This window comes from Panicum virgatum, chromosome 7K (assembly GCF_016808335.1).
Source record: "Panicum virgatum strain AP13 chromosome 7K, P.virgatum_v5, whole genome shotgun sequence".
In the NCBI taxonomy this organism is placed as follows: domain Eukaryota; kingdom Viridiplantae; phylum Streptophyta; class Magnoliopsida; order Poales; family Poaceae; genus Panicum; species Panicum virgatum.
In genome coordinates, this window is record NC_053142.1 from 40659550 (window position 1) to 40672671 (window position 13122).

At 52.1% G+C, this 13122-nt stretch overlaps 1 protein-coding gene across 1 annotated transcript; it reads left to right on the forward strand.

The window, feature by feature from the left end:
• The first annotated feature begins 718 nt into the window (after positions 1 to 718).
• Positions 719 to 3798, forward strand: LOC120641348 (transcription factor LAF1-like). Its single transcript, XM_039917421.1, has 3 exons — positions 719 to 1021; positions 1270 to 1399; positions 2885 to 3798. Exons 1-3 carry the CDS (start codon positions 886 to 888, stop codon positions 3474 to 3476), a joined length of 858 nt encoding a protein of 285 aa, XP_039773355.1. The 5' UTR covers positions 719 to 885; the 3' UTR covers positions 3477 to 3798.
• Positions 3799 to 13122: the final 9324 nt, after the last annotated feature.

Here is a 13122-nt window from a genome sequence, read left to right on the forward strand (position 1 = left end):
CACTAAATTACTACAGTAATGCTACAGTAAATATGTGCTAATGATAAATTAAATAGTCTTAATAAACTTATCTCGTAATTTACAGACGAGTTCTGCAATTAGTTTTGTAATTAGTCTATGTTTAATATTTTAAATATGCAAAAAATATCTATCAAAAAGTTTACAAGGTGCAAAACAAGGTCTTGAGAAACATCCAAAACACAAACCCCGCCCCTCTGGGTGTGGATCGAGATGTGGGGTGTGCATTGCGCGGAGAGCGATGGCAGGCATGGCGCGAACTGCTAGGCATGTCGACGTGCAGTTGTGACACAAACGTGCACAGTGACGTGTGCAGTGTGCTGAGGCGGCCGCCCGCCGCTGCATTTGCCGATGCTTTCAGCAGCATCACAGAACTGAGTTAGTGAGTTGGAACTGTGAATTGGTACTCCTGAAAAAGAAAAGATAGTCCACTGTTAGTCTGATACCTTCTCACCTTGCAAAGTGACCGTTACCTGTTCCACTGGTACTACGATTCGCAGGTCTTGTAAATTTACCTCTGGATGGATATCATTGTTTCAGAAAATGCTGGTTTGTTATCTCGCAGAGTTTTTATCGGACGAGCCACAGCGCGAACCAAAAAAGAAAATAGTACAAGGGACCCCTAATCTCTTTAATAAGTCGGCGATAAGGTGACTAACAGACTCATGATTGGTTTCCAGCCCTATAAAGTCCTGCGCCCAGCTAGCTCTCTGCTCCCACGCCAACGCAGACCGACACCACAGTGCAAGCGCACCCCCCAAATCCGCCTGCCGCGCCAGTGCTCGGTGCTCCTTCCTCCTCCTCCCTGACCAGAGCAGAGCTCTCGTCCCCTGCGGCGGCATTCCTCCTCTGCCAACCAAGCAGGCAATGGGGTGCAAGGCGTGCCAGAAGCCCAAGGCGCAGTACCGGAAGGGCCTGTGGTCGCCGGAGGAGGACGAGAAGCTCCGCGACTTCATCCTCCGCCACGGCCACGGCTGCTGGAGCGCGCTCCCCGCCAAGGCCGGTAAGAATTGCGCCGAGCTCTGAGCTCGCAGCAGTCAGGCTCCTATTTCTCCGGTTCTTCTTCTGCTTCCAAATGTACCTTGCCTTTTGGGAAACGAAAAAGGGTGGGAATTTTAGCGAAGTTTTGCCCAGGTTTCAGAGCACAGGACACTTGTTCGATTTGACGATTTCGCGTGGATTTTAAAGAGTCCTCTGTCAAATGCACCTTGGCCTGTCAGCTGAATTCTCCGTGAACTCTCTCGGGTGCAGGGCTGCAGCGCAACGGCAAGAGCTGCAGGCTGCGGTGGATCAACTACCTGAGGCCGGGGCTGAAGCACGGCATGTTCTCCCCGGAGGAGGAGGAGACCGTCATGAGCCTCCACGCCAAGATGGGCAACAAGTAAGCACCCGCGCAGACTTCTCTCAGTTTCCAACTCTCCTTTAGCCTTTACAGCAACAAGCGGATTGCTGACAAGTAACGTTTAACACCTGACAAGCTTTGCTAGTTGAGTCGGATACAGATTAGCCGACTCCCATTTCTACCTGGCCGCTTTTATCCTGGCTGCTAGTTTCTACCACCTGACACTTGACAGTGTGGTTAAGGTGGGAAATTAAGTTAATTTGGAGTAGAAAAGGGTTAATCAATCAGTGGCAGTGCGAAGGGGAAAGGGTAATGCTGATGTTTGCCGTGTACACCGCTTTAAGTGGTGGAGTTGATGCTGACATCTGCGCTCCATATTGAGACACTCGATTGCATCTTTTCCGAGTGCTCGATTTGATGATTGTGGACAGGCATCTCTTTCATTTTGTTTACTGAAAAGTGTGCGCTTAGTCACGGAGAGCCTCTTTCTAGTCTAGACCTGGGAAGAAAAAAAAAAAGGAGAGAGAGATAAAGAAAGTATACATGGCAAGGAAAGCCTGTGTCTGCTAACTTTCTTTCTGGACAGGTCCGGCAGTTGCTTGCTGGTGCAAGCAAAGCTTTTAATTTGCTCCAGCGTTTTATTTAGGCCGTGTTTAGATTTTTACACCCAAAACGTAAATTTTTTGTTAATCGCTTGCATGATATACAGTAGCAATGTAGTCGAAAAATAAATCGCATTATAAAAATGGACTGTAAATCGCGAGACGAATCTAATGAGCCTAATTAGAATGTGATTAGATACTAAATTGCTACAGTAATGCTACAGTAAACATGCTCTAATGATCCTCTAGTTAGTCTCATTAGATTCGCCTCGTAGTTTACAGACGAGATCTGTAATTAGTTTTATAATTAGTCTATATTTAATACTTCAAATATTGAAGATTTTTTTTGCAAAAACGCAAAATACAAAATGAACTAAACACACCCTTAGTTCAGGTTTTATACATCATACGGAAACACAATACCGTTCTTGATACGACGATTTATAAATGCAAATGTCAACCATCCAGCCCAATAGGATTGGAGTTCGCCTTAGGTTTTATGCTATAAAAGTCTTCTGCTTTGACGATCTGACCGAAGACTTTGTAAGTATTACTCTTCAACAATCGTTTTTATACTGAACTAATTCAGAATTGTATAATCTTAGTATAGCCTACGGAAGGAAGAGAATCAAATGTGTCACGGTTCTTACGAATACGTCATGCTCAACTATTTGTCTGCCAACGTAGTATAGTAAGCAGAAAAAACTTTTCAGAAAAAAATAGTAAGCAGAAAGCTACGCGAGGAGGAACGTCGAGATGCCAAAAACGTGGCGCACTATCGAAGAGTAGTATTCTTAAATTCCTGTCACGCAGAGCCCGCCGACAGAGCAAGTTTCATCGGCTGTAGTAAATGTCAAAAGGGAAACTTTTTTATGATTGCCTCCGATCCCTGACACACGGTGAGAAATTGTTCGTGCTGCAGGTGGTCTCAGATCGCGCGGCACCTGCCGGGGCGGACCGACAACGAGGTCAAGAACTACTGGAACTCGTACCTGAAGAAGCGCGTCGAGGGCGGCGCGCAGGCCAAGTGCGCGGCGGACCCGGCGACGCCCGCCGGCTCCGACGTCCGCGCCGGGAGCCCCAACCCCAGCGACAACGGCCAGGGAGGAGGCGCCGACCGCCCCGCGAGCTCCGACTCGTCTGGGCCGGTGGAGTCGTCGTCGGCCGACGACTCGAGCTGCCTCACCGCCACCGAGCCCGGCGCGGTGCGGCCGCACGCGCCCGTGCTCCCCAAGGTCATCTTCGCGGACTGGTTCGACATGGACTACGGCACCGGCCTGGCGGAGCTGGGCCCGGACGCCGGCGTCCTCGACGCGAGCGGGCGCAGCCTGAGCCACCAGGGGTCCGTGCAGGTCGACGGGCCGTGCGGCGCGGTGGGCTCTTCCCTGCACGGGCTCGGCGACGGCGGCATCTGCTGGGGGTTCGACGCGGCGGCGGACCAGATGGACGTGCAGGGAGCAGGGTTCTGCGATTGGCTCTCCATGAGCGAGTTCCTTGGGATCAACATCAACTAGGCGGCGTCAAGAGTGTTCTTTCCAACTGCTCATCGCGAAGCATTCTGTGAATCTGTTTCTTCCGTAGGCCAAAGTGTAAATTGTGTGGTATATGATACATACCAATGTGCAGTTAAACATATGTATAATCTATGCAGAGTTGAGTACAGATGTGTGGGTCAATGAGAGGATTGTCCTCTTGAGTCTCCTCCACACTGCGCCCTGGTCTCGGATGGCATACATACAGCTTTGCATCGTTTCAAGTTTATTATTTTTCAACCTGTTCGTTTGAGCGAGTAGATAATAAACTTGTGCCTGTTGTACAGCAATGGCACAAAAGTAAGGGATCCTCTGCCAATGCAAGAGCGCAAAGAAATGCATCTGCACATGTTAGCTTGCACGATGAATTATTGCAGGAGGGTTTGTCAGGTCAGCGCGCACCAGGGCCGGCTCTATAATTCTAGAGAAAATTCCTTGCATGGCCCTAGAGGAAATAACACTTCCTTGTGTGGCCCTGGAAAACTAAAACTTCCTTGTATGACCTTCACTTTATTTTCTATCCCTTCTGTGGCCTTCCCGTCACCTCCCGTTAGAAAATTCCGTCAAAGTCATACGGAGTCCCGCCGGCCGTCCACTCCCTGCTCTGTTTCACTGCCAATGCCACCGAGAACACTCCACATCCCCGTGGTCCATCGAGACGCAGTGTTCTGGCGCCACGCCAGGCAGCCGCCTCCGTCGATGCCGCCCGCCACGCCGCGCCGCTGCCCGCTACGCCGATGCCGACGCCGGCACTGCCCGCGGCGACATACCTTCGACGAGGCCGTTGTACTCAGAGGCCTCGGAGCTGTGCGCCGAGGACCCGGCGCTGGCGACGCTGTCCTTGCGGTGCATGGCCGCGGCAACGACCTCCGCGGAGACGCAGTTGATGGCGTCGATGTAACGCTGCCCGGACTCGTCGACGGCGGCGATGGCGAGTTGGTGTGAGCCGGCGCCGGAGCCGGACGCGGCGGCCTCATCCACCGCCTCCACCTTGCGCAGGAGCTCCCCGAAGGAGGCGCCGCGCGGGACGGAGATGAGGCGCGTCTGGCCCCCCACGTACCGCAGCGCCCCGTCCCGGGCCGCGGCACGATCCGTCCCCAAAGCTGCACATCAGCTTCACCTTCCCGGGCGCCGCCTCGTCCTCGCCCCACGCCCGTGCGCTCGGGCTGCTCGGGTCCCCCGCCGACGCCGACGCCGCCACCCCGCTGACTCCCCTGCTCCCCATCACCGCCGTCCGTCGCGCTCGACCCTAGGGTTCCCCGCCCCCCCCTCTCTCTCCGGGTTGGCTCCGAGCTCGCGGGCATCGCCGCGGCGAGCAGGCGAAACAGAAATTCGTGAAGGCGGAGGCGCGACGCGAGTCCCACTCGCTGAGGCTCGCGCGCGGGGGGTTTTCCTCCCTCCCAAATTGCCCATGCCACACTCTCGATCGCAGGAGGCGGTGGCTCCACTGCGGCTGCACCGAACCGAATCGCGGAATCTGCGGTGGGGAACGGGCGGTGGGAACGTGCGAGGGAGGCGGTCGTGGCCGCGGCTACGAGCATGGCGAGGAGCAGGGCATCCATGGTGCGTGCGTGTGGCGGGGCGGGCGGGCGCAGGGCGTCGTTGCCTTCACCGGTGGCGGTGGCAATGCCTCTAGCGGCAGCGGCAGGTCAACGGGGGCATGGGGGCCTGCAGCGCGGGGGATCCATGGCGCGACCGGCGGGACGGGCGGAGGGCGTCAGTGCCTTCACCAGCAACGGAGGCGGCGCCTCCAGCAGGTCAACGGGGCGCGGTGCCGCGGACGGCGCCGGGGCCTGCATCGCGGGGGTTGGGGGATGTGGAACGGACGGCCGGCGGGATCCGTCTGACGTTGACGGAAGTTTCTAACAGGAGCTGACGGGAAGGCCATAGAAGGGATATGAAATAAAATGGAGACCATACAGAGAAGTTTTAGTTTTCGAGGGCCGCACAAGGAAGTACTATTTTCTCCAGGGCCATGCAAGGAATTTCCCCATAATTCTAAGGACCCTTGACAAGCAAGAAGATAAGAACCCATTCAATTTTTAGTGTCAAAATTACTGTATATAGTGCGAATAATAAAGATTACTTTGCAATATATGTTGTCTGTTGTCAGCCGTTCTTGCTATTGTCGGTCGCCGAGCGAGGAGCGAATCAGATCGGCGGTGTCTCCTCTCCGCAGCCGCCCATAACCAGAATGGTTCCTCTCGGCCCTCCACAGCGTGGGAGTGATGCTCGGAAAAAAACTGGGCCCCACGACAGAAACAAGCATCGAGTCCTGGATAGCTGCAGCGTGTGAACTTTGAAGCAGCGAAGCTATTTTAACCGCTGGGACCAACAATAGAATAAAATAAAACCATTTATGCAGTTGGTAGTACTTCAATTGCAGCACTTGAGTGGAAGCATACTGTACACTTATCATTATTTAATATCTGGCAGCGGCGCTTGTACATGCCTGGCTCCCATTTTTTTAAGCATCGGATAGAGTTGGCACTTCTTGTTGCAGTGTGCTGAGTGATGCTTAAATCTCCTCTGTCCTATTCAGGCATCACTCTAGCAACACATTGTGGAGGGCCTTAGGCCCAGCGATGCCCAAAAATGGTGGGACCTATGGAGGCAAAATAGGCATGGCTCTCTGGAGCCGCAGCGTGGAGCAAAATTAAATAACTATGGCATAAGTTTACTTCACGCAGCAGGAAAATCTCTTCTTTCCTTCCTCCTTTCCTCGCTCCTTGGAAGAAGGAGGTGGATCCAACTGGTGTTGCTTGACCGGCTCCCTGTTGTTGTTGCCTCATGCCTTGGTAAGCACCCTGAAAGCTTCCTTGTGTGAATGGAAATTGTGGTGGTGGGTATTGATTGAGCTCTAAGGGACCCTAAGGGCAACCAGAGGGGGGTGAATGGGAGCCGATTAAAAATCTCGCAAGCTGAAACTCCGGCTTAGTCTCAAAGTTCACGCCCAACCCTAGAGTCCTAGGCACAGCGTGGAGTAGTTATGGAGGAGCTACACCAACACAAGAAAGCCCTAGGAACAAACGGAAACCAACACAGAAGCAAACACCGAAAAGCAGTGTAAGAATCAACGCACGGTATGCACACCGGTTGAACCGACGTGTACTAGGAGCACCTCATCGGTTTAACCGATGTGCAGAGCCTGCAGCAGACAAAAGCTAACACCGGTTGAACCGATGCAGAGCCTTTAAGAAGCATCGGTTCAACCGACATTGAACACTGGATGATCCGATAAATTCAAATTTAAACGCCGGTGCAGTTGTCCAGAGAGAGCTCAAATTGGACTAAAAAGCACCGGTTGATCCGACGAATTCAACTCCAAAGCGCCGGTGCAATTGTCCAGAGGAGCAGCAAAACGAATCCAACGGTGCACCAGTTAAACCGACATCAACGAAGTTCAATACGCCGGTTGAACGGGCACAACTGCAGTAGAAAAACAACACACCGGTTGGATCGATGCATGTGAATAGCTAAAGCACCGGTGCAACTGACGAACAGCAGAAAACCCTAATGCATGAATAAACCACTCACCGGTTGAACCGACGCCAATGAGCACAAGCGTCGGTTTAACCGGTGCTCAGAAGAACTCTGTCCAGAAACGTTTTTTTCAGCCCGCGTTCTTCCAAGAACTCGATGATCGAGTGGCCAAATCAAGTCCAAATCTCACCAAATTTTGCAGGCATGATCACAAGGGACTTGTGAACACGTCCACGAAAGGAATCTATGAATTACTCCATGGTTTGGGAGAAATCGACGAAATCCTAAGCAAGATTGGGGTTTTCTTAAGAACGCCAAAACTTCAATTCGAAGGAGCTCGTGAATCCGAGGGTTTTAGGGCTAGGCAAGATGGATTAGGAACACCCCAAGGAGTCACAAAATCGTCAAGAAACAACCCATCATCTTGAGTTCGAGAATCGACAAAAGAAAATCGAATTTCAATCAAACCAAAGCACAAATCGTATGAGATTGAAATGAATACAAAACCCCGGAGGGAACAAGGAGGATTGGGCCTCCTTTCCCGATCAATCTCGATACAAAGACTCAACAATCCATGGCTAAAATCCCTACCCTAGAGAGGAGGAGGAGAAACCAGGAGGAGGAGGAAGGGGGCGCCCGGGAGGAGGCGGCTTGCTCTGTCCAGGGAAGAGAGAGAGAGAGGGAGAGGGGGTGAGGGGGTTTTTTAACCCCAACAACTCTCTAGATTAAAGACTAAAATACCCCTAGACTTAACTAGACACTAGAAAGCCCGTAGGGGCAAAACCGGAAAAAGATACAAGGACTCATCCGATGGTCGAGGTTTTTTCTTCAAGTCGAAGTTTTCTCCGCGATGCCGCCGTGTGGATAAAGATCCGGTTCGCAGTTTTGGAGGGTCCACGAAACCCGGGTAGGTGGCCGGTTTTGAGAAAACCGCCAAAACTCCATGCGCGGGAAGATTCCCGCCTCCACGTCGTGGCCTTAGACGCCGTTCCCGCCTTGGCCTTCTGACGGCCCTAGACACCGCCCGACGCCCGTCACCTCCTCGTCCGCAGCGAGGCCCTAGACGCCGTCGACGCCCGTCGCCTCCGTCAGTCCCGAGACCGAGGCCCGTGCCTCCACGACTTGGCGTCTTCAACTGCCGTCCGCCTCCTTAGTTTTGTGGCGCAAACCAAGAAACCCACCTTCTGTCGCCGCTTGCGCCCTCGATCCAGGAGTGGACGCCACAGCTGCCGCCCGGCACGAGCTCTGGTCCCGGCTGCCCTTCACCGCTGTCCACCGCACGGTCCATCGGCCACAGCACCTCCGCGGCAGCTCACCGTCGACACTTGACGTCCGTGTACCTGCAATCCAAAGACCAAGCGCATGATCACACCGCGCGGTTGACAATTCACTCATCACAAGCAGGATAGAGTACTCAACATTCCTCAAGCTCCAAATGGATTGAACATATGTGAATATACTGAGGGTTGAAGCTTGAAGCTGGAAGGGTATTGTGGTGGTGGATAGTTCATGAGGATGGGTATTGGGTTGGAGGAAAATGGTGTTGCTGCTGACTAATTTGATTTTGTGGCTCCCTATTTGTGATTGCAGAATTCAACATACTTGAGAAAGAGGAGGAAGTGTTCTCCATGACTACAATACGAGAGAAGTATATTTGTATGTGTGCTCGTTGGGTATAGGGTCTCTTGTATATATAGCACTTTGGCCAAGATGAGCCAATGGTAATTTTTTTGTGTGGACGTTGGCTGGAAGTAGGGAGTGGATGTCAGATTTCAACCATCTCCTCATGCTACAGTAAATATACATTTGTTTATTCTTTGGGCACCGGTGAATCTACATGCTCTGGTTCTTATTTTTCTAGCAACACTAGCCACTATAGTTGACCAAACGGGTCGCACGGCACGGGCACGGAGGAGCACAGCAAGGCGGGGCACGGCGACACTATCGTGCCGTGCCACGTAGTGTCGCCGTGCCGAGGTCGCGGCCCAGGCACGACACTATGAGGGCTTCGTCGTGCCGTGCCATGCTGCGGGGACGCACCATGCCCGTAACAGCTCGACGCCAGACACACTTGAGAAATGAGGAGAGCTCGAGGTCGAGGAAGCCAGCAAGCCGCTGGCCGTGCGAGCGCCGCTGCGGGCGAGGCCAACGTGGGCGTTGCCAGGGTTGCTGAGGCCGCGAAACGGTGAGATCTGAGACTGAGAAGGAGAAATGGGACGAGGGTGAAGAGTCGACCGTGGTGTGGCGCCGGCACACGAGGAGTCGGGAGGGAGCCTAGGAGATGTGTTTTTATTGGTAGGGTTTTGATCCAACGGCTGTAAATCATACAAAAATATCCAACGGTAGCAAACTAGTGGGCCGCGTCGTGCCGAGGCCTTAAGCAGGCCATGCCCGTGCTAGTGCCGTGGGCCGTGATTATGGCCCAGGCACGGCACTAGGCCTGGCACAGGCACGGCACTGACTCGCTCAGTCATGGGCCGGGCCATTCTCGGGTCGTGCTTTTTCGGGTCGTGCCAGTGCCGATCTGGCCTATTTGGCTAACTATACTAGCCACAGTATGTGGAGTGATATTTAAATTTTCTCTCTTCTCTTTGGGCATCACTCTAGCCACAAACTGTGAAGGGCCTTAGTCGTGCATGGCGAACTCAGAACGTCCGTTGTCTCAGAATGGCAGGGTCGCGACTCGTGGCGGCAGCAGAAAACCAAACTACGTCGAGTCGAACCCTGCAGCATCGAAGGCTCGAAGCCTCCCCTCACCGCAATCCTATTTTTACAATCGCCCGCACGCAAACCAAGTTTTTTTTGAACTTAAAAGCAGGAGTGCTGCCATATCATATAAGGAGAAGAAGTACAAAGTTCATACAGGTTGTGATTACATAAATAACTAAAGGACTCATACTCTTAGAAACTGAAATCATTATGAAACTACATTATTCACCCGAAGCTCACAAGCATGCTGCCGGAGCGCCATCTCCTCCTTGATGAGCCCCAGAATTCTTTGTGGTGCCTGAACGACTCCCTAAAAGATGCGCCTATTCCGCTCATTCCAAATGTTCCAAGCCGTGTAGATTAGTATAGCTGCAACCCGGTTCCTTTTTGCTGCGTTAGGCACCTGCAATGCTGAGTTCCACCATTCCTGGACATTGACACCCTGCGCAGGAACCAAAACAAGCCCATCCGTCCAGGTCCTGACTAGAGACCAGACTTGTTGCGCGAAGGAACAGTGTAGGCATAAGTGAGATGCTGTTTCAGAATCTTGGTGGCAAAGGCTGCAGATTGGGTCGCACTGAATGCCTTTCATGATCAAGTTGTCCGCAGTCTGAATTTTCCCTTGCACCAACAGCCAAGTAAAGAAACGATGCTTGCCTTCAGTTTTGGCCTTCCAGATTGCCTGGGCGTTGAACGTGCAGTAAGGACCAGAGAACTGAACTTCATAAGCTGATTTGGATGAGTAAAGTCCATTTGCAGTCCCCTTCCACGTGATAAGATCTGGCGCATCTGAAAAATGAACCCCTTGCACCACTTCCCACAGAAAAATGAACTCAGATATCTCGGTTGCCGTCGACATCCGCCAGAGGCCTCTCGTCCATGTTTTATTGTCCACCTCATCTCTGAGTTTGAGCCCCTTCCTCCATGCTAACTTATACAGATTTGGTACCAGGTCCCTCGGAGCATGACCATTCACCCATGTTGAATCCCAAAACATTGCTGTTCGCCCATCACCGACCGTGACCATGGTAGAAGCACGGAACAGCTGCTTATCATTTTCAGAACAGGGAACCGGTGAACCTACCCAGGGCCTTTCAGGGTCCACCCAACTGTACCAGAGCCATCTCAGGCGTAAAGCCTGACTGAATTTAGCAAGATCAAGCACTCCAAGCCCCCATTTGCTTTCGGTTTCTTACAGTTGTCCCATGCAACTAGGCATTTACTGCCGTTAGCCTCAGATGTTCCATTCCAAAGGAATGCCCGGCGAATCTTATCAATTTTCTTCAGTGCCCATTTCTTGAGATAAAAAACAGTCAGGACATAAACAGGCATAGATGAGAGTACCGAATTAACCAGTTTCAACCGGCCGGCCCTATTGATGAAAGAGCCCTTCCAAGTTGGTAATTGATTGGCCACCTTGTCGATTACAGGCTGGATGTCGACTCTTCTCAGTTGCCTGATATGCAGTGGCAGGCCAAGGTAGTTACAAGGAAAAAATTTTACTGGACATTGAAACCCCGACATGATGTCCTCCAGGTCGTAGCCGTCGCATCTTATGGGAAATACAGCACATTTGGATATATTAATATACAGTCCAGAAGCTTGGCCAAACATATTGAGAATATCCGCCATCAATTGCACCTCCTCCTTGACTGGATTCAGAAAGATGGCTGCATCATCGGCGTAGAGGCTTGCACGTAGTTTGGTGACAGTTGCACCCAAAGGTGACAACAGTCCATCCATAGTTGCAATGTGAAATAGCCTCTGTAATGGTTCCATAACAATGATGAATAACATTGGGGAGGGAGGATCACCCTGCCGAAGACCTTTGAAATGCTTAAACCAGTTGCCCCTAGAACCAAGTGACGATCGATTCAACCACCCGCAATTCCCCGAGGCGCCGAGCAGATTTCACGTGGTGGGTCCCATATTTGCATGTTTACCTCTCCCATCTCATCCCCGTTCACATCGGCTTAATTCCTTTTCACCGTTCTCTCCCCTCTCTCTCAGCTCCTGGCGGTGCACTCACTAGGAGGGCAGCGGTGGGTGAGCTTCTGCCGCCGCCGGCGGCGCGCTCCCCTGGAGGACCGGTGTAGCGAAAATGGCCTCTCATGCCATATTTCAATATAATGTTTTGGCGATTGATGACACACGCAACACTTGAACTAATGTGTTTGCTTAGATGATATACTCAGGCTTTTAGGTTCAAGTGATGACAAAGAGAAGAGAGGCGAAGCTAGGCCCGAAGGGCCGCCCCTACGGGGGTTCCGCTACCCGGTTAGCGGACGGGGGTCGAGGGGGAGCCGCCCCTCGCGGGTCTCAGGGCAGCGCCCTGAAACCTAAAAGAAATCAAGTCACCGGTTGAACCGACGCCAAGCAAATTACACACGTCGGTGCATTGACTTGAGCACGTCTGGGAGTTTTAGTATCACCGGTTAAACCGACGTAAGGCAAAATGTACTCATCGGTGCAATGACAGAGATGGCCTGCGGGCTAGGGTTTGGCACCGGATGAACCGACGATAGCAAGTTTGAATACGTCGGTGCAATGGCAGAAGCAGACCAAGAAAAATGCATACATCGGATGAACCGATGATGCACCGGTTAATGGCGTCGGTGCAGTTGTCCAGAGAGTTTGTTTTTCAAGGATCAGAGGACAGTTGCACTCACCGGTTAAACCGACGCTAATATTACATACACCGGTCGATTGCGTCGGTTGATTGCCCGTACACGTAACGGCTAGTTTTCAGTGGGCAGTTCAGTATCACCGGTTAAACCGACGATGGCGATTTGGGGAGCATCGGATTAACCGGTGTTAAGCACATTTCTGGCAGCTTTTCTCCAACGGCTATATTTGCTTGTGCTGCCTATATATACCCCCAAGGCCGCACCATTTGAGTGTGCTGGAGTTCAAAGAAGTATACTAGAGCTAAAGATCATCTCCAACCACCATAGAGCTTCATTGTACATCATATAGGCTTAAGCACACTTGTGAGAGTGCTTAGTGCTTGTTTAGGCTTAGTTCTTGAGAGAAAGTCTTGCTGCGGCAAGCAACTTGTGTACTCGTCGTGTGACCCTCCGACTTGGTGTGGAGTGGCAACGACACTTTGTGCGGGGAAGGAGGCCCCTACTTGGTGTTAAAGCTCCAAGATAGTGAAGACGGTGCCGTGGTGACGCTTCGAGATAGACGGTGGCGGTGACCTCGTCTTTGTGACTTGGCGTCACTTAGCCTTTGCTTGTCGGGAGCCTTGGAGGCGTGGCAAGACGGTGATCAAGCAAAGAGACTCGGCATCCCACTTGTTCTTTGTGAGCAAGTGGCCGTGGATGTAGGGAGGGACTTTGGTGTCCTAACCGAACCACGTTAAATCGTGTGTCTTGGTGTCTTCACGGGAGTTTGCATATCCTCTACCTTACCGCTTTACTTACCGCATTACGTT